This window comes from Halichoeres trimaculatus, unplaced genomic scaffold (assembly GCF_033239565.1).
Source record: "Halichoeres trimaculatus isolate MK-OKI-2021-1 unplaced genomic scaffold, fHalTri1.1 fHalTri1_scaffold_9, whole genome shotgun sequence".
NCBI classification, from domain to species: domain Eukaryota; kingdom Metazoa; phylum Chordata; class Actinopteri; order Labriformes; family Labridae; genus Halichoeres; species Halichoeres trimaculatus.
The window spans coordinates 32,621,265-32,640,790 of NW_027437188.1; the positions used below are offsets into that span (position 1 = coordinate 32,621,265).

Sequence of the window (19,526 nt, forward strand, 5' to 3'; positions counted from 1 at the left end):
CCGGCTGAGCTGGAGGTGATCCAAGCTCTGGTTCAAGAACATGAAAATTCAGAGAGCAACAGGTTTGTTGATGGTTCACTGATGAGTCACTATGACTATATGCTGTGTGCAGGGCTGTAAACAGAGGCTTACATGTGTGTGTGTGTGTGTTTGTCTGAGGAGCAGAGGAGGAGAGTCTTACATGGCACCTGTTGATGAAAATCCCCGGCTCCGTCTGGTTTCTATCCACTGCTGCTATGATTGTTTTTGCCCTAAATTCATATGATGTTTATTTGTGTATCAGCGAGGAAGGCTCCAATTCCTCTCAGAGCAGCACGGCTTTAAAGGAAGGGAGGCCTAATAGCAGGGATTATTGTGTCTCTGCCCCGCGCTTTCACTCTCTTTATGAATCACCCTCCCTCCGTCTCTTACCCTATTTTCTGCATCAAACGCTCTGTGCATCATTTCAGTCCCTGCTGCTGTGATGACCACAGGCATGAGCGCTGCAGGCATTCATCGAGGCTTCCTCAGGAAATATGGTAAGTGACCTCTTTGTGTGCTCTTTTAGCATGTAAAGGGTGATGACCTGTTTTTATGGCTGCACTTTTATAAATACAGGGTCATTCTGTTCCTTTCATACAGAAAAAAATGTTTCAAGACTACATTAGGATTTTCAAGTACAGACTGATGAGTGATGGTGTTGTTAGGCTGACATTGGCACCAAAAAATAAACATAATGCTCACAAAATCAATGTCAGACAAACTGATAAAAGACTACTTTGGTGATTAAAAGACTTACATTGACAGGAGATTTCATTTATCTTTCCTAAATCTGTGTTAAGTTTCAGTAGTGTTCCCCTCGGGAGCTGTATGTTTGTTATTTTTTCTTGCTTCACGCCGACTGAGAAGGAGTGCGGCCTCAGATCAACACTCCTGTCATCAGATGAGTGATATAAGTCTGAGAGTCCCTTTATGAGACAAAATCACTCCCAGATGTGTTTTTACAGAACGGCGAAATGCTCGTTTCAGGACTCAGTCATCTGTTTTACATCTCTCTCTCAGCTTTATTCGACGATGGCGTCATGCCGGCTCCAGGGGACTGAAACAAAAGATTGTGTCACATCTAGCCGAGTCAGCAGTTTCTTTAAACTGTGGAGCATCAAACCTCAAAGTCAAACACAACATCTACATACATCGCTGTCGTTTGCAGCATCCTCCTGTTAATCTTTAATCCGTGTGTAGAGAAATAGAGCAGATCTTCCCATCCATCATCCATCAACATTGTGCTCTCTATCTAATACCGTTATTACACAATGGACGCCTGTCTGGGACACTTGCGCTGTCATGTGTGTCCTGTCCTAAAAAACTCACAGTATGTTCCAAAAGCAGACGCTTTCCCTTTTTTCTCCACAGGTTTGTGCTCTCTTTAGGAGATGAATCTGTTTGGATTAAAGACGCACTAACTGGTCCGTTGTGATAATATCAGTGTTGTCTGTCTGTGAGCTCTGTTGCCTCTGTTGACATTTGTCCAGTAATTTGAGAATTTAGGTCCCAGACAGTTGCACTTTTCTCCCTTTCCTCGGTTTGTGGTATTTGTTGTATACAGATTAAGAACAATCCTAATCTGAAATTGAAATGATGTCTCCCGTGAGATTAATAGGATAAGTCAATGACATTTGAAATGGAACTTTGTTTTTTTTTGTCTACAGATTATTTCTGGCACAGATTTGTATTGTGGCGTGTAATCACATTCAACACAGACGCTATCGCACGATCGCTAAACTTGAATCCACTCACTGTTGACAGAGAAGAGTATTCAGCACTTCAGATTAATCACTGTATAGTGTGTTATAGTAGCCTGCTTTATTATGATATGTACTCAAGTATATCGCCTCAGACTGAATCATAAACACCTTAAATGAAAGCTGGAAATTTAAACTCAGTAAGGATTCAGCAAAGAGTGGAAATGTCATAATTTTGGCGTTCATATTTTTCTAGTTTAACAGGGACAGAGCCAGGATTTCAATTTTGGGTGGTTCTAAAATTAAAAAAGTTAAAAATAACTATTACTATAAAGATATAGGTTTACATATGTTATAGTTACTATGTATGTTTAAAGCAGATTTGATTGCTTTGATTCTTTAATATTTGATAAAATTTGCACTTTCCATCTAATATAGGCTGTAAGAGCAGCAACCAAGGTTATAATAGTTAACTAAAATGAAGCTAAAAAGGAAAACTAAAATTTAAAATACATTGCAGTTAACTCAAACTAATAAAAACTAGAAAAGAAAACAAAAAGGATAAGTAAACTAAAACTGTATCTTGTGTTCACAAAACTAACTGAAACTAACCAAAATTACAGACAAAATGTCCTTAGTTATAGTTTTTGACAATATTAACAGCCTTTAGGATTTAAATTAATCCGACACATTTTCCCAACCAATTTTATGACAGTTTTCGGCAGTTGTCAGCGCCGTACGGCACCATCATAGCGACGTACTGGGACGTGCTTGTTTACTGCACTGACTGGCTGTGCTCTGTGCTGCGACAAAACGTAGTGGAGCAATGAATCAGAGCATCTGTGATAGTTTAAATGTTACAGAGTCCAAGTTTTTATTTATTGAAGCTCATATTATATTGTTTTATATAATTTATGTTTATATTATTTTTATGTAATTTATGTCAATATTATTTTATATAATTGATGCTTATATTTTTTATACTAAGTTTATATTATTTTCTTGTGTTTAAGGCAGCAGCCAACAGTTCAGTATCAGCATTGACTGAGCAGTGAGCACTATGTTGGACTTGAAAATAAACAGTATGACAAAATGTTTACTCTGACCTTTTTGAATCCTGCACCTGGTTAATAAGGTATGAAAAACTAAAACTAAACTAAAACTAAGCCTTGTTGCAAAAATCAAAACTAAATAAAAACTAGAATGCCCGCGCTAAAACTAATTAAAACCAAACTGTAATGGAAAATAAAATGTCAAAACTAACTAAAACTAAACTATAATGACAAATCCAAAACTATTATAACCTTGGCAGCAACATTAACCACAGTTACATAAAAGACAAAATTCTTCAGTCTTTTCCAAAATCTGTCTCTTGTCCTAATGATGAATGGGACATAACTTTTCTACCAACAGGCTAAAAGTTGCCCAACTTTGCTCATTTTATAAAGAGAGAACATCAAACAATAACAAAATGAGCGTAGAGTGACATTTTTTTAACATTTCTGTGGACGCACTGTTCTTTGTTGGACTCGCAGCTAACAGCGTGCTAACTTTATTGTCCATAAAAACCCCAACATCAAGCCACGTCTCTCCTCCGGATATTTCAATCCATTTATTTAAGACTCCAACATAGTTAAACCAATAATCCAGATTTTAAAAATAAAGAAAGACTGCCGCCAGCCTGCGGTCAAAACAATTTTACCCTTAGTGCGTCCCCCGCACCTGGTCCCATCAGTGCCCCTTTATGCACACAGCACACCTGTACTGATTGGAGGGGCGTTCAAAGGAAATGGCTCCACCAATACCTCTTTAAAAAAGGTATTTTAAAAAATAAACAAAGAAAGAAAGAAAGAAAGAAAAAAAAAAAGAAAGGTTTGAGGTAGACTATTTAGAAAGTGGGACCGTTGGGCTCACCCATGATGCTGCCTCTGGAACAGAAGGTAGCTTCAGAAAATATTATCATATAAGATCTTTGACAAAGATTGACAGGAAGGACCCAAAATACAGGAGGACCTCGACTTACGTGGTTCTCAACTTCTCTTGTTTTGGCTTAACAACACCAATAAATATATGTACTTAAGAAAATAGAGAAGGTTTCAAAGTTACGCTGCTCTTTTCGTAAGCTCCTATGACACATACTAGTTTTTGATGTGTACAATTAAACAGCTATGCAGTTGCGTCATAGTGTAGATCATCTGGGTTTGTGCTCTGTAATTTTCTTGGTATCCTCACCTTTTTCACATCATTAGATTAGATTAGATTAGATCAACTTTATTGTCCTTTGCAGGAAATTTGTCTTAGACAGCAGTACTACTGGCCGAGGACGCAGTATTATAAATAACAAACTACTGGACAACATACAACAGTAATATAAGCAAGAGGTTGGAGGCAAGCATGGCCAGGAGTTATTGCACAAGGATGTTAAAGTGCTGTGCTCGTCACAATACGCACTGAAGATAAGCAGAAACAAGTCAAAAACCGAGTTTTGAAGATAAGAACAAAACATGGGTAAAAGTCGGATAATAACAGCTAAAGATCAAGTAGAAGCAGAAAATAAGTAAAATATGTAGAAACAAGTTAAAAAAAGGAAAGCAGGATCTGTTTTATGATAAATATGAAGTATAACACATGTATTTGGATAGTTATTTAGATTTTTAGGGGATATTTAAGGTAAAAATTCGACTTCTGTGGAATTTCGGGTTACAACGCATCGTAGAAACGAAACTCATTCGTAACTCGAGGACTGCCTGTACACCACTCTCAGGATTGGCATTATAAACTCTTTATCTTGTAAGAGTCATAAAATAAAGAGAAAAAAACAAAACTGCAGCCTGAATGATGGAAACTTAAAGCAAAGAAATTAAATATAGCTGTGCTAGAAGTCCTGGATAAAGTCACAGTTATGGAAAATCTCATCATTACTGGAAAAAACTAAGTGAGTAAAGTAACTACAAAGGATGTCAGTATCAAAATGGAAACTGGATTCAAACTCTACAGTATGAGGGGAAGTTTAAAGTTTTATACATGAGGTAAGGGGGCACAGGTGGAAACCATGAGGGATAGGGGTCACAATCACCAGGACAGGAAGTGAAGTGACCTGAAAGAAGGGGAAAGACTTGACCACAAAATAAAAGCCTGATGGAGGGAAACAGTCCTGTGGACACCAGTTCACTTCTGAAAGAGACTGAAATACAGGATATGCCTAAGCTGTGATGCAGCCACTCACCACTAGAGGGGGCTTTAGATCTGGTTAATACTCCATGCTCATGGACTGAGGATTAATTTTACTAGAACACTCTAATACTCTACCACCTACATGTAAACAAGCACAGATGACTTTATACTGATGCAGTCAGTTTATATATTGAGGTTTATGTAAGTTGTCTTATTATAACAACTGAACCAGAGCAATGAGGGATCAGTACAGGTGTGCTTACCTGCCAGGAGGACTGAAGGCTAAGGGTGCTAGCTTTGCTAACGTTAGCCACACTCTACAAACCAACACGCCATTGTTTACATAAAGACTCCATGTTTGATTCTGCTGAAGAAATTATGATAAATGTTTTTTTTTTAAGATTTGTTTTAATAACCAAAATAAAAGCTTTATTATGCATGCTCGAATACACATATAACAATATACATGTATATATTTATACATATTTTGACAGATATACACTGTAAATTAGCACCTTTATGTATTCAAGTGTATGAATTATGTTTATACATTTTATAAGTTGTGTTAAATTGTAAGTTTTTTTGTCTCATTTTAACGATAAGGAAATTAGCTACTTTGAAACATCTTAACTAAGATGATTATTGAATAAATGCTTGATCAAATGAGCTTTTGGTGAAGATCTTAATGTATATTTTGCTAGGAAAGTGCTTCTTTTTTTTATACGAAGCTTTTTATGTTTTGACTTAATTAGTATGCAAACCAATGGCTGTGAATGTGATGAGTGTGACACAAAACAGAGGCTGTCACCATCTTCATGTTGTATTTTTCACATTTTCCTTCAAGTTTATGTTTTTTTCTTTTGGTAGGTGGTTTCATGTTTAAGCAGTGGAAGGAGAAGTATCTGGTACTGACCATGGAGGGCTCTCTGTTGGTGTGTCGGGATGCAGAGTCCCCTCCAGACCAGGTGATAGCTCTCCACACCAACTGTGAGGCCATCGCAGAGGGCCGGGAAATACTGGACCTGCCTAAGCTGCCTCCAGGGGGCAGGAGGGACTGCTGCTTCGCCCTCATCCTGCAGCAAAACAAGTTCCTGCTGCTTCTCACCGACAACCCAGAGGACTGCAGGTAGGTTTTACTCTCCACCTCTGCTTTAAACACTGACACACCTTTGCCCCACTCATAATCAGATGTTAACTACACACCCTGACTTGTTGACACACAAAGAACTGGATTATAGGTCTCCCTTGCCCCATTAAAAACCAGACATGTTAACGATGAATGATATCTGGATTGTGCAACCTGACCTTTCTCACATTTTTAGATTTGAAGGGTGAGTCTGGATCTGATTCAAACACTGTGACATGTCATTTTATCTCCTCAGCCTGTGGCTCAATCTGATCAGGAAAGTCAGAGAGGTGAGTCGACACGTTTGACTTACTTGATCCTTCATTTCATGTCAAATATTTTAAGTAAGAACTGAAAACAGACATCTAAAAATGAGATCCTTTGGTGTTTCATACCTTGACCTGGTCTGGGTGTCCCTTTTCCAGGGTGTCATGTCCCCTCTGACCCTCCAGAGACAGCGCAGCATCACTCCCTGCATCACAGACAGAGACCCCCTTCCTGACTCCTCCAGTGATAAAGACCCCGGGTCACCCAGGGTGGGTGAGGGCACCCCTCCTTTGTCTCGGGTCGGTGAACGAGGAGGCTCCTTCAGGGAGAGAGGCCAAAGTCAAGGTGCGTGTTGCAGCTGATTCAGTCCTGGTTCTACGATAAAACCCTAAACACTCTTGATACCTCACTATCCAGACTTCTTAACTTTAGCCAGATGATGGAGAGAAGGACTGATGTGATCTGAAAGCACAAACATCAGGCAATGAGAGGCTGAAACTACAAAGAAGTCCTTTGATTCTTATCAAGCTAGCTACTGCAGAAGCTGAGATAAGTACAGACATGAGGGGGAATTCAGGAGTCACAGCAACAATCAAGAAAACAAAAGTAAGAAAGTGTATAGAAAGTGCAAAAAGCTCCATAAGAAAATAGATGGTGACAGCTTGTCCATCATTGTCCAGTCAGCCAGCCTCCACCTCCACAGGGTCCAGGACTGAGCTTCTTCAGCAGTCTGTTCAGTCTCTGTCTCCTGGATCCTGTCTGCTCACAGCAGATGAAGCTCTTCCAATGTGGCGTTGGTGTCTGATGTTAGCTCTGTTAGCCATGTCTGTGAATAGCATGATGCTACTCTGCTTTCTGGTATTCCCTCTGTTGCTGGGTTAGCACGGCTAGCTCGTCCATCTTATTGGAGATAGATCTTACATTCACAATAACGATGGATGGAAGGACAGGTCCATGTCGTCACATCTTAGCTCTCACCTCCTTCTCCTCACCTTGTGGAAAACATCAGGCCTAGCACCAGTTAGCATTGACGTGCTACAGGCTGCTAACAGCTGAGTTCACATGTAAACAATGCAGCCATGGTTGCATGTAGGATCTCCAGACAAACACAGGAGAAAAAAAAAAATATATATATATCAATACTTGGGTGATGGGAATACTTAAGTTTCAGTTTCTCTTCTCTACTCCACTCAATCGCTTATGTGCTCATTGCAATCTAGATAGATAGATAGACAGATAGATAGATAGATAGATAGATAGATAGATAGATAGATAGATAGATAGATAGATAGATAGATAGATAGATAGATAGATAGATAGATAGAACTTTCATCTCTGATTGGTCAGCCTCCCCTGGTATGAGGTTTTTATATCCATGCATATTTTTGTTTCCTTGACAGGCGGTGTGACACGGCGGTCTCTGCGTGGTTCTGTCCCTCCTCCCCATCGTGTGTCAGATTGTCTCCGCCACGGCAACAGCAGTGATGCCCGGGCGGTTCGGGCGGTGTGCCTGCTGATGGGAGGAGCAGCGGCCTCCTCCGCTCTGGGCTACCTCAACTCCTGCACCCCAACCTCTCCCCTCGCTACCAGCAGAGCTCCTGAGATGACCCACGGCACGGGGGGCTTCTCCGAGCTCTCCGCCGGGAGCTCGTACCACGCCTGCAGCCAGGACGTGGACTCTCCGCACTTCAACAGCTTTGACTTTGAAGGAGACTCTGACTTTGATGCGTTTGACTGCGGAGGATTTGCTTTTTGAGAAGCCTGAAAAGACATTCTTCTAAAAATCCCCGTGTTGGTCGTCTTTTGAAGGAGAGTTGTGATAAATTAATCAGTCGCTTTGTTATCTATACGTATAATTAATGAATGTGTTCCTCCTGGCTTTACGCCCGTGCTCCTCAGGTTAATCATTCATGATCCTGACTCCTCTGAACACTGTCTGTCTGTGTTGAATCACTCTTTCCATGCTGCAGGATGAAACAAGGAGCAGATTACAGACAGCTGCATGGATATTTATAAGGACGTTGTGTTTCTCCACTTTTTGCTCATTGTGTTCATTTTGTACTTTTTTAATAATCCTGACTCTTAAATTTAACTGCTTCCCTTACATGTGAGCCCCATAAATCCCTGTATCTCCCATCATTTGTGTAGTATCATTCACAAAATGCATTTCTTAGGATGTACTTTGAATAAATCCTGCTGTTACGACGACTGTGCTTCTTTTTCTGCATCATCTGCTGTTTGCGGGCTCACAGTGAGAGTCGGTGTACACAGTAGGCCAAGGTTTTGAGAGGAGGGATGATGGAGCAGATTTGCAGAAGAGGCGGGTACACAGAGCCCACATGGCTCTATGTGCTTATCTCAGATTTTGTCGCACAGCAAAAATAATCTCCTGGGTTTACAGCTCATGTGCTAGATGTGCATGTGCATGTGCTTTCACCAGAGAGGGCTACATGTGTTCAGATCAACATCCAGCACCTGCTGCAGACCTCTGAGGGAAAACAAACCCTGATGAGACAAAAGTTAAGCCTCATTACTGATTGGATTTTTTTACACACATGGGAGTCTTAACTGACACAGGGATCATGATTTCTCACCCTGACTAAACCTTTCTCTGAACATTTCTGTTTGAATCATCTAGTTTAAAACTATTTAACATAAAAAATTGCAATCTTCATTTAAGTTCAGTGCAGGTGTAGCCTTTTCGCATTTTTTTTCTTGATAAATTGATAAAAAGTGTTAGATAAAACTGAAATGTTCCTGTCATAGTAATGTTAAAGTTTTCCATGACTCTGAACCAAGCTGCAATCTCCCGTCTAAAATATGAGGCAATGAGGAAGTGCTAGATTCTGGAGTCTGTCAAGTGTTCGCTTGAGGCTGGCCTGAGGACTACCTGACACCACCTACCCAACAAGCCATTTAAAAAATACTTTTTGGCAACAGGATTAAACTTGTCCCTCTTCTGTCTGAGGAGCTAAATCCTCTCGTTCCATACTGAATTTTCAAGGGTTAATCAATTTCAAACAATGCAGTTTAAAAGATATTAAGATGCTGGTAGTGTACCTACATTCCCACAACCCTATATTCTATGTTCCCACTGCCTCTAAGTTCATTGTTCCCACAACCCTAGGTTCCTACAGCCCTATGTTACTACAGCCTAATGGAATATGTCCCACCACCCTATTTTCTATGTTCCCACAGCCCTAGGTTCCTCATGCCCTATGTTCCACGTTCCCACAGCCCTATTTTTCCACCACACTATCTTCTTTGTTCCTACTGCCCTATGTTCTATGTTCCTACAGCCCTATGTCTACCTGTATTCTATGTTCCTACAGCCCTGTGTTCTATATTCCAACAGCCCTATGTTCTGTGTTCCCACAGCCCTATGTTCTATGTTTCAACAGCCCTATGTTCTGTGATTCAACAGCCCTATGTTCTATGTTCCAACAGCCCTATGTTCTATGTTTCAACAGCCCTATGTTCTGTGATCCAACAGCCCTATGTTCTATGTTCCAACAGCCCTATGTTCTATGTTCACACAGCCTTTGTGTTCTATGTTCCTATAGCCCTGTGTTCTATGTTCCCACAGCCCTATGTGCTATGTTCCCACAGCCCCTATGTTCCATGTTTCCACAGCCCCTATGTACTATGTTCCTACAGCCCTATGTTCTATGTTCCCACAGCCCTATCTTCTATGTTCCTACAGCCCTTTGTTCTATGTGACTTTAGCCCTACGTTCCATGTTCCCACAGCTCTCATGTTCTATGTTCCCACAGCCCTAAGTTCTATGTTCCTACAGCCATATGTACCATGTTCCCACAGCCAATATGTTCTATGTTTCCACGACCCTATGTTCTATGTTCCTACAGCCCTATGTTCTATGTTCCTAAAGCCCTATGTTCTATGTTCCTAAAGCCCTATTTTCTATGTTCCTACAGCCCTATGTGCTATGTTCCTACAACCCTATGTTCTATGTTCCTACATCCCTATGTTCTATGTTAGTTCAGCCCTATCTTCTATGTTCCTACAGCTCTGTGTTCTATGTTCAAACAGCCCTATGTTATATGTTCCTAAAGCCCTATTTTTCCACCACCCTATTTTCTATGTTCCCACAGACCCTATGTTCTATGTTCCCTATGTTCTATGCTCCCACAAACCTATATTCTGTGTTTCTACAGACCTGTATTTTATGTTCCCACAGCCCTTTGCTCTTTATTTCTACATCCTTAAGATCCCACAGCACTGTTTTATATGTTCCCACAGTCTTAGGTATCTACAGCCCTTTGTTTTTTTTGAAAGAAGATAAGAAAGCTGGTTTATGTTAACTATACTCAGCTTGTTGCTGGTTACTGGTTTCTAGGGGTCTGGGTTGATTTCATAAAGAGCAGAAAACTTCACCATACTTTGGCCAGAATGCTATCTGAACACTGTTACTAAATAAAACTGTAATCTCCTGCTTTCGTGCTCTCATCCAGTCTCTCTATTGTCCTCTTTACTTAACATCACTCAGAAGCAGCCACCATCTAAGAGGAACAGGGCTGGCCGGAAACATTTGGAAACATTTGTCTGTAAGTATCACATGTAGAGTTTTCAGTATTGTTAACAAAAAGTATTTGTGATATTTTTCTGTGATAAAAATTGGAAATTTGTTTTTTAAACCAAGGTTGAATTGATGTGCTAACTGCTAACAAATGGCCGAGATTAAAGTTATGATATGATACAGTAAAATGTTCAGAATGCAGAATAAAGATATGAGATGCTAAAAATGTTGTTAGCAGGTCAAAATAATCTGAAACACATTATGAAGTATCAGTTTTGCATGCAGCTGTTTCTCTCTACAGGAACACTCTCCAATCCGTATCCTTCCTGAGGGTGAGGCCAAACATACAACAACAAACACAAGAAGTCTTACATAACCCTGTAACATGCTGAAGCTTTACCTACAAACAAGACTGACTGAGATTTAATGCATGTTATCTCTTTTACTGAAAGGCATTCGTACTGGAAGAGCCGTAAGACAAACTTTTTGTTTATCATGTCATTTAAAAGAGAAAGTAATAATCAGGTTAAGGTGCACTAAGGTCACAAACAAGTCACATGGTTCACCTGTGGCCTACTGCTGCACTCCTGCCAGCACTTGGTTATCTATAAAGACAAATATTCAGGCGGGAGCTCAAACCACAGCGTGACAGTGAGCTTCAAAGAGATCAGTCGACCCAGGAGGAGACATTTAAAGGGAGCGATGGACTTCTCTGCTACTGTGGTCTTAGCAGGGCTGATCTTGGCCCTGCTGTGGCTGTTCACTGTCAGAAATAAGAGGAGCTATAAACTGCCTCCAGGGCCGCCTGCTCTGCCCATCATAGGAAACTTACCACAGATGCAAAAAGATGCACCTTGTAAAAGCTTTCTTAAAGTAAGTGTGGGAGTGAAATGTTGTCACTGCTGATTATGAATGAGACTTTTTGTTTACTTGTGCAATAAAACATCTTTATCTCTTCTTAGTTCAGTGAAACCTACGGACCTGTGATGACGCTCTACCTGGGCTGGCAGCGCACGGTGGTTCTGGTTGGTTATGAAGCAGTGAAGGAGGCTCTGGTGGACCAGGCAGATGACTTCACCGGCAGGGGGCCGCTTCCTTTTATGATGAAAGCTACAAAAGGCTACGGTAGGACTTCAAATCTACCTTTTCATCCTACTTTTTCTCGCCATTGATGCTTTAAGACGTTGAGGAGGCTCACGTTTGTTTTTTGGACAGGTTTGGGGATCAGTAACGGGGAGCGCTGGCGCCAGCTGCGACGCTTCACCCTGACAACCTTAAGAGACTTTGGGATGGGCCGTAAAGGGATGGAGGAGTGGATCCAGGAGGAGAGCAACCACCTGAGAAACAGGATCAACTCATACAAAGGTGTGTTGCTTTAAGACAATAACAGTAATTGGAATTTTGAAGAATTTGCAAAAAATTCAAGTAATTTTCAAAATTCAAATATTTGAATTATTAAAAAAATGGAAATTTCAAAAATCTTTGAAAATTGAAAAAAAACGAAAAATCAAAAATTAGAAAAAAAATCAAATTTACAAAATTTGCACAAATTAAAAATAATATTAATAATAATTACAATTTTAAAGAATTAGCAAAAAATTCAAATAATTTTCAAATTTAAAAAATTTGTATTATTAAAAAAATGGAAATTTCAACTATCTTTGAAAACTGAAAACAAAAATCAAAAATTAAAAATATTCTAAAAATTAAAAAATATATAACTTTCTAAAATTTGTAAAAAATTGTTTTCAAAAAACTTGCAATGGAATACATTTTTCAGACAATAAAATTTTTTGAGAGTACCTGAATTTTATAATGTATATATATATATAAATATATATATATATATATATATATATATATATATATATATATATATATATATATATATATATATATATATATATATATATTTATATATATTATAAAATTATATATATATATATATATATATATAAAATTTTTTGCGAACATGCATTAATACAAATTGAACTACGCTGACGAGGTTTCCTGTCACTTTAAAAGCTCGTTTTTCACCTGAGGCTGATGTGAAAGAAGATTAAAAGATGACATTACATAAAGCATTTCAATCCCAAGGACAGAAAAGGTGCATTTAATTTATCTGCAAAATGCAGTGGTCTGAGTAATGATACATAAAATAATTCACCAACAACTGATGAGAGTGTGAAAGCTGTATTGGATTGTTTTGGTGTGTTTATCTTCTTAAGCTGCTCTCATTGATTATTGTCTCAGTCTGATGGCAGCAAACAGACTGTATTACATAACCGCTGAAACAGTGAAGCTTAGCTCAGCTTTTTAAACCAAACAGGACACTGTTTGTTTGATCATTTACACCTTATATAAAAACAAAAAACCCAGAAATCAACAAGTGAATTGCTTAACGTCTTGAGACAGTATTGTCCTCCCATCATTTGTTCCTTCTGCCTCACAAAGCCCGCTCAATGAAGTCTTCAAGAGATATCATCCTTTCCTGAAGATCCTGAAAGAGTTTGTCAACTTTTCTAATAATTTGCTGAGGTGAAGAGGTTCAGATTGAATGTTTTTTGCTTGTAACTGTTTTTTTTAAAATAGAATAGAATATGCAGATAGATAACAGCTTTTCCAAGAAAACTCAGATTTAGATGTTTCTGGTTGAAGTTTTACCCAGAAAAACGCTGTAGAACTGTACACACAAAGAAATGAGTATCAGTCTGACAGAAGAGATTTAAATTTCAACACATACAACTTGTTTTAAGTCTCTTAAAGTATCAAAAACAATAAAGAATATATGGCGCTAGCTTGATGCTAACATAGTTAGCGAAATTACATAAACATGCTAACAGTTAGTATATATATCAATCCTGGCTTCCATCTATACACATCCCTAACTTCCATCACAGGACTACATCATAAACACTTCAAGAAAAAACAGAGCGGATCCTCATTAAGTAAAAAATACTCAATGTTGTCACTTCTTTTCTCTCACCTGAGAACCAGCACCTTCTCCTCACCTTGTAAGAAACATCCGGATTTGCACCAGTTAGCATTGACATGCTACAGGCTGCTAATGGCTGATTTCACATGTAAACAATATAGCCATGGTTACATGAAGGATCTCCAAACAAACACAGGAGCAAACATAGTAAAAATATCACTGAAGACAAAACGAGTTTGGTGTCCATGACCAACAGTTTAGACCGTTTAGACCCCGCCCTCCAGCTGGCGAGTCGGCAGTGGTGGCCAGTCACTGCCCATCTCCTTCTGGCTCCCAGTTTAACTCCCCCCTTTATTTACAAAGCCAGTAAGACGCTCTTTCTGCTGCCTCCTCTAACCTCAAGGGCAGCTCCCCTCCTTTCCCTTCCTGTTATCGCTAGGGCTGTGAGCATCTTCCACATAGACCGTGCAGGAAAACCCCTACACCCAACCTCGACCAGGAATAGCCAATAACCATTGACCTTGCACTACTCAACACGGTCCTGATACTTGGTGGCTTTCCTACATGGTGGCCTCTTTGCATCATGCCTGAACATGGGCCATTGCTCTTCCTCTGCACAGCCTACATCATTTTGTAAAACGATAACTATGTTCCCATCATTTTCCAGGCAAACCATTCGACCCCACGTTCCTGTTGAGCTGCACCGTGTCCAACATCATCTGCTGTATGGTGTTCGGTGAGCGCTTTGACTATGACGACAAACAGTTCCTGCATCTTCTCAACATCATTTCTGAAGCTTTACGGTTCAACAGCAGCACCAGGGGTCAGGTAGGTGGACGTGGGATTCAGGAACACTGGCTATTTGAAAACTAGAGGTGGGCGATACTGGGAATTTTGATGTTGATCTGATATCAAGTAAATACAGGGCCAGAAACGCGGATACCTATACTTTTTCATATTTAAGGTTGATGTATCATCAAATTGCTGACCTTTAGGTTTTTTTGTTTTTTTTTTCTTTTTGATTATGTCATTAAAACCAAGGACAAAATTGGCCAGAGTTTTAAGGTGACTACAAATTACTTTAGTGTCATGATAAACATTTATGTTCAGAAACAATAGAACAGCAACAAAACAAATTTTCCCTGAAACATCTTTATGTGTGTTATTATATTCTTAAGATAATAAAGCGCAAAAAATATCACTTTGAGGTAAAATCTAAACTTTTTTTAAAGAACAGAGTGTAAGAGTGTAAGAATAAAATACAAAAAAAAATTTTTTTTGGGATAATATATTAAAAAAAATGATCACATCAAAATAAATGCTGTCAAAAATATATTTATTACATTTTTAATTATATTCCAACAAGTCTGAGGGATATGAATTTTTTAGTTTATTTTTTTCAATTTCAGTAAGTGTATTTTTATTTATTTTCTGGTTTTTTTTTAATCTTTATTTTCAGTCTCTACATATTTTATACCTGTATGGTAGAGTAAATATTTCTTAAAGATTAATTTTTCTGTTTATAATCTTTACAGCAACACTAATTTTTTATTATATCTTTGTATATTCTTTTATTAAATTTTGTTTGTAATATGATCGATACCAACGTAGGTATCGATATTTGGATTGATCCGCCCACCTCTATGCTAAACTAGAAATACATGTTTAGGATCTTTCCCTGGTTGTTTCTTTTCCCACAGTTGTACAACGTCTTCCCCTGGATCATCGAGCATCTCCCCGGCCATCAACACAAAGTTTTTGCCCACGTTAAGGAGCTGAGGCGCTTTGTCAAGAAGAAAATCCAAGAGCACAAAGACACTCTGGATCCCAGCTCCCCTCGAGACTTCATTGACTGCTTCCTGCTCCGAATGAATCAGGTGAGAGATGAGAGATCAGACTGCTTACAGAGATCCAGTTTAGCAGCCTGTGTTTAGTCACTCATCCCGATTAAGATACATTTTACTGTGTTGAATTCTGGCTTGTTTGAGGATCTTTCACTGTTTGTTCCTCTCAGGAAAAAGACCAACCAACCAGTGAGTTCCAGTTTGGAAACTTGGTGGCCACAGTGATGAATCTTTTCCTGGCAGGGACAGAGACCACCAGCTCCACCATCAGATATGGACTCAGTGTGCTGGTCAAAAACCCCAGGATTCAGGGTGAGCCTGTGCAGCCCTCTTTCTACCCACCCAGCTGAAAAAGTTCTTCATAAAACCAGAACTCAGAGCTAAAATACTGTTTTCTTTCACAGAGAAGATGCAGCAGGAGATAGACACTGTGATCGGACAAAATCGCTGTCCCAACATGGAGGACAGGAAGTCCCTTCCCTTCACTGATGCAGTCATCCACGAGGTGCAGCGTTACCTGGACATCGTTCCCTTTAGCCTCCCTCACTACGCACTCCACGACATCTCTTTCAGGGGTTACACGATCCCAAAGGTATCCTCATTTAACAGATATGATTTTCAACAAGAGGGGGAAAATGATGAACTACACCAGATGTCTGCAACCTTTACTTTCAAAAAAGCCATTTAGCTTCAGCTCACCTGGATTAAAGTCACCCCAAAGCCAAAAAAATCGGTACATAGTTGAAATCTTGTAAATAATTATCTAAACGAGAGGTTTTTTAAATTTATGAAATTGTACATGTGATGTCTACATTTCTTTTTATTTTTAATAACTTTTCAAAAATGTAAAAAAAAATCAAATTTAGAAAATTTGCACAAATTAAAAAATAATAATAACAATAATTGAAATTATGAAGAATTTGCAAAAGAATTCAAATAATTTTTAAATTTCAAAAAATTTGCATCATTAAAAAAATGGAAACTTCAAAAATCTTTGAAAATTGAAAAAAAAAAAATAGAAAAAAAATTAATTTACAAAATTTGCACAAATTAATAATAATAAAAATAACAATAATTGGAATTTTGAAGAATTTGCAAAAATTCAAAGAATTTTCAAATTTCAAAATTCAAAAATTTGCATAGTTAAAAGAATGGAAATTTCAAAAATCTTTGAAAAAAAAATCAAAAATTAAAAATATTCTAAAATTTAAAAATATATAGCTATCCAAAATTTGTAAAAATTTGTTTTCCAAAAATGTACATTTTTTTCTTCTAAATCGATTACATTTTTCAGACAATAAAAGTTTTTGAGAGTACCTGAATTTTATATACATTTTTTAATATATATATATATATATATATATATATATATATATATATATATATATATATATATATATATATATATATATATAAATTTTTTGCTAATATGCATTAATACAAATTGAACTACGCTGACGAGGTTTCCTGTCTCGTAGGATACCGTCATCATTCCCTTGTTGCACTCTGTGCTGAAAGAAGCAAAGCAGTGGAAAGCGCCCTGGTCCTTCAACCCCCAGCACTTCTTGGACCAGAACGGGAACTTTAAGAAGAACCCTGCGTTCATGCCATTTGCTGCAGGTAAAAATGTTTATCAGTGCGTATTGTTCCTCAGTGATCATAAAGTGATTATTTTCCTCACATTGATCTGTGTGTGGGTGTGTCTTCACAGGAAAGCGAGCCTGTGTGGGGGAGTCTCTGGCTCGTATGGAGCTTTTGATCTTCATGGTGTCACTGCTGCAGCATTTCACCTTTTCCTGCGCTGACGGCCCTGACAGCATAAACCTCATCCCTGAGTTCAGCGGCTTTGCTAATTTGCCTCGAAGGTACCAGCTCATCGCCACACCAAGATAACCAGAGGAGGTCAAGCTAGTTGAGATTAACCTGGCTGATAAAGTGAACGGAGCGATCTGAATGAAAAGTTATGTAAACAGCTGTCTTTATAAAAAACATTATTTCAGTAAAAAACAATACTTCCCAACTGCTACACCTTGCACAAAGCTATTTCTCAAAAAGTGATGATAAATCACTTTCTGCAGTGGATGAATGATGATGATACCTACTCGGTTATCTGCTTTGTATTTAATATTCTAATATTTTGCATAGAAGTTTGTTAATTTTTTTTTGTATATATCAAGGACATCAGGATATTCTGTAACTCAATCCCTTCTGTAAATATAGTTTATTCTAAATAATACAGTCTTTTGCTTTTGTCCACAGTTGAGTATTTCTTTGCAGACTGAGCCGTGTGCATTCGTACTTTATGAGACAATTGATGTTGTTTGATGTCTCTGTTTTGTCTACAATAAAGCTGTTCAGAAAGTCTATGTTTCATTTTCATGAAAAAAATGAGGACACACATGTACCAGCTCAAGCGGTAAATGGAACTAAAGACACCTTGGCCAACATTCTTCTCCTAAGGCCCCCTTTAGCTTGTGGGGTCCCTCAAGGCTCTATTTTAGGACCAGTACTGTTTTCTTTGTGTATGCTTCCACTGGGGTCCATCTTTAAAAAACATGGCGTCTCCTTTCCCACACTTTGGAACAGTTTGCCTCTAAACATCAGGACCGCACAGACTATCGAGACCTCTAAATCACGTCTTAAGACACACCTTTTTGCATTGGCTTTAAGATTTGATTTGATTGATTATGTTTTTATTGATCTTGATTTTAAGCCTATACAGCACTTTGGCCAATTGCAGTTGTTTTAAAATATGCTATATAAATAAAGTTTGAATTTACTTGACTAAAAAGATGAAGATCCCATTACTGAGGCGCCTACATGTGTGATTCTGGCTGGTCCAAAATGTTGCTGCAACAGGCAAAAAAAACCCTTTACTAATACTACAGTCCCTAAAGGAAGTATGGGAGGTAGAGTCTTGGTTTGTCAGACTCTGTTTGAACTTTGAACTGAATTAAAAATGTATATTGTAATGTATATATGGAAATGAGTAAATTTGGAATTTTGCATACAATGCAAAAACAAAAACACAATTATAGATTTAAGTTTTTTACGTATTGAAAAATAAGTGGAAGGAGGGAAAATCCCAGCCCTTTTTCTTTGTTAAGATAACAAAATGTCCTATACCATGCGATGAATAGGATGTATTCATTTTTGTTTTTATTCATTTTTCTGATCAGTCTTTTAAAAAAAATATATTTTTCATAATCGCAATAATACATATACATCAAACATTTACACCCCCCCCAAAAAAAATAAATAAATGAATAAATAAATAAATAATAACGATAATAATAATAATAATACTAATAAGTATTATTATTATTATTATCATTATTTATATTATTATTATTATTATAGTAACAATATAATAATAATAATAATAATAATAATAATAATAACAATAATAATACCCAGAGAGTTAGAAAATAAATATGTAGATATATATTATTAGCACAAACAAACACAACCATCCATATATAGACAAAGAAATCTGTAAATACAAATAGACTCCTTATCTATAGTTTTTAAATTAGCTTAACTGATTGAACTGACCCTTTTCAGCATGTCTATCATTTATTTTCACTCATTATTATTATTATTATTATTCACTCTACAAAAATAAAAGTCAGCTATTATAAATATATGAATTCATGAGTTTTTCATCTAATATAAAAATAATAATCAATACTTTAACTTGAACTTAATATCAAGAGATTTACTCTCAAAGGTATAAGATAAAGGTACTATGTAAGGCTTACACTGAGGGCCACTTGCACAAGTAGCCTTGAAATTACCAGTGCAATTAGTACAAAGTTCCCTTGATGTTAATTATATACACTGAGATAAATCTTTCTTTTATAATCACCTGGGGCTGCAATAAATACTGCTTGATGTACCAATATGATAAAGGTTGTAAGTT

The 19,526-nt window shown here is 37.7% G+C and overlaps 2 protein-coding genes across 2 annotated transcripts; both read left to right on the forward strand.

Annotated features, from left to right (window-relative positions):
* The first annotated feature begins 294 nt into the window (after positions 1 to 294).
* Positions 295 to 8,407, forward strand: LOC141797582 (uncharacterized). Its single transcript, XM_074679095.1, has 5 exons — positions 295 to 518; positions 5,763 to 6,021; positions 6,278 to 6,311; positions 6,447 to 6,633; positions 7,689 to 8,407. Exons 1-5 carry the CDS (start codon positions 464 to 466, stop codon positions 8,042 to 8,044), a joined length of 891 nt encoding a protein of 296 aa, XP_074535196.1. The 5' UTR covers positions 295 to 463; the 3' UTR covers positions 8,045 to 8,407.
* Positions 8,408 to 11,527: 3,120 nt separating this feature from the next.
* Positions 11,528 to 17,497, forward strand: LOC141797579 (cytochrome P450 2G1-like). Its single transcript, XM_074679090.1, has 9 exons — positions 11,528 to 11,698; positions 11,788 to 11,950; positions 12,041 to 12,190; positions 14,428 to 14,588; positions 15,461 to 15,637; positions 15,775 to 15,916; positions 16,009 to 16,196; positions 17,083 to 17,224; positions 17,316 to 17,497. Exons 1-9 carry the CDS (start codon positions 11,528 to 11,530, stop codon positions 17,495 to 17,497), a joined length of 1,476 nt encoding a protein of 491 aa, XP_074535191.1.
* The last annotated feature ends 2,029 nt before the right edge of the window (positions 17,498 to 19,526 follow it).

What these genes read in the sequence shown, in the direction of transcription:
- LOC141797582 (XM_074679095.1), top strand. Translation starts at nt 464, where the DNA reads ATGACCACAGGCATGAGCGCTGCAGGCATTCATCGAGGCTTCCTCAGG. An exon ending in GACAACCCAGAGGACTGCAG is followed by an intron (nt 6,022 to 6,277) that starts GTAGGTTTTACT and finishes TTATCTCCTCAG; the next exon opens with CCTGTGGCTCAATCTGATCA. An exon ending in TGATCAGGAAAGTCAGAGAG is followed by an intron (nt 6,312 to 6,446) that starts GTGAGTCGACAC and finishes TCCCTTTTCCAG; the next exon opens with GGTGTCATGTCCCCTCTGAC.
- LOC141797579 (XM_074679090.1), top strand. Translation starts at nt 11,528, where the DNA reads ATGGACTTCTCTGCTACTGTGGTCTTAGCAGGGCTGATCTTGGCCCTG. An exon ending in GAAAGCTACAAAAGGCTACG is followed by an intron (nt 11,951 to 12,040) that starts GTAGGACTTCAA and finishes TTTTTTGGACAG; the next exon opens with GTTTGGGGATCAGTAACGGG. An exon ending in CAGGATCAACTCATACAAAG is followed by an intron (nt 12,191 to 14,427) that starts GTGTGTTGCTTT and finishes ATCATTTTCCAG; the next exon opens with GCAAACCATTCGACCCCACG.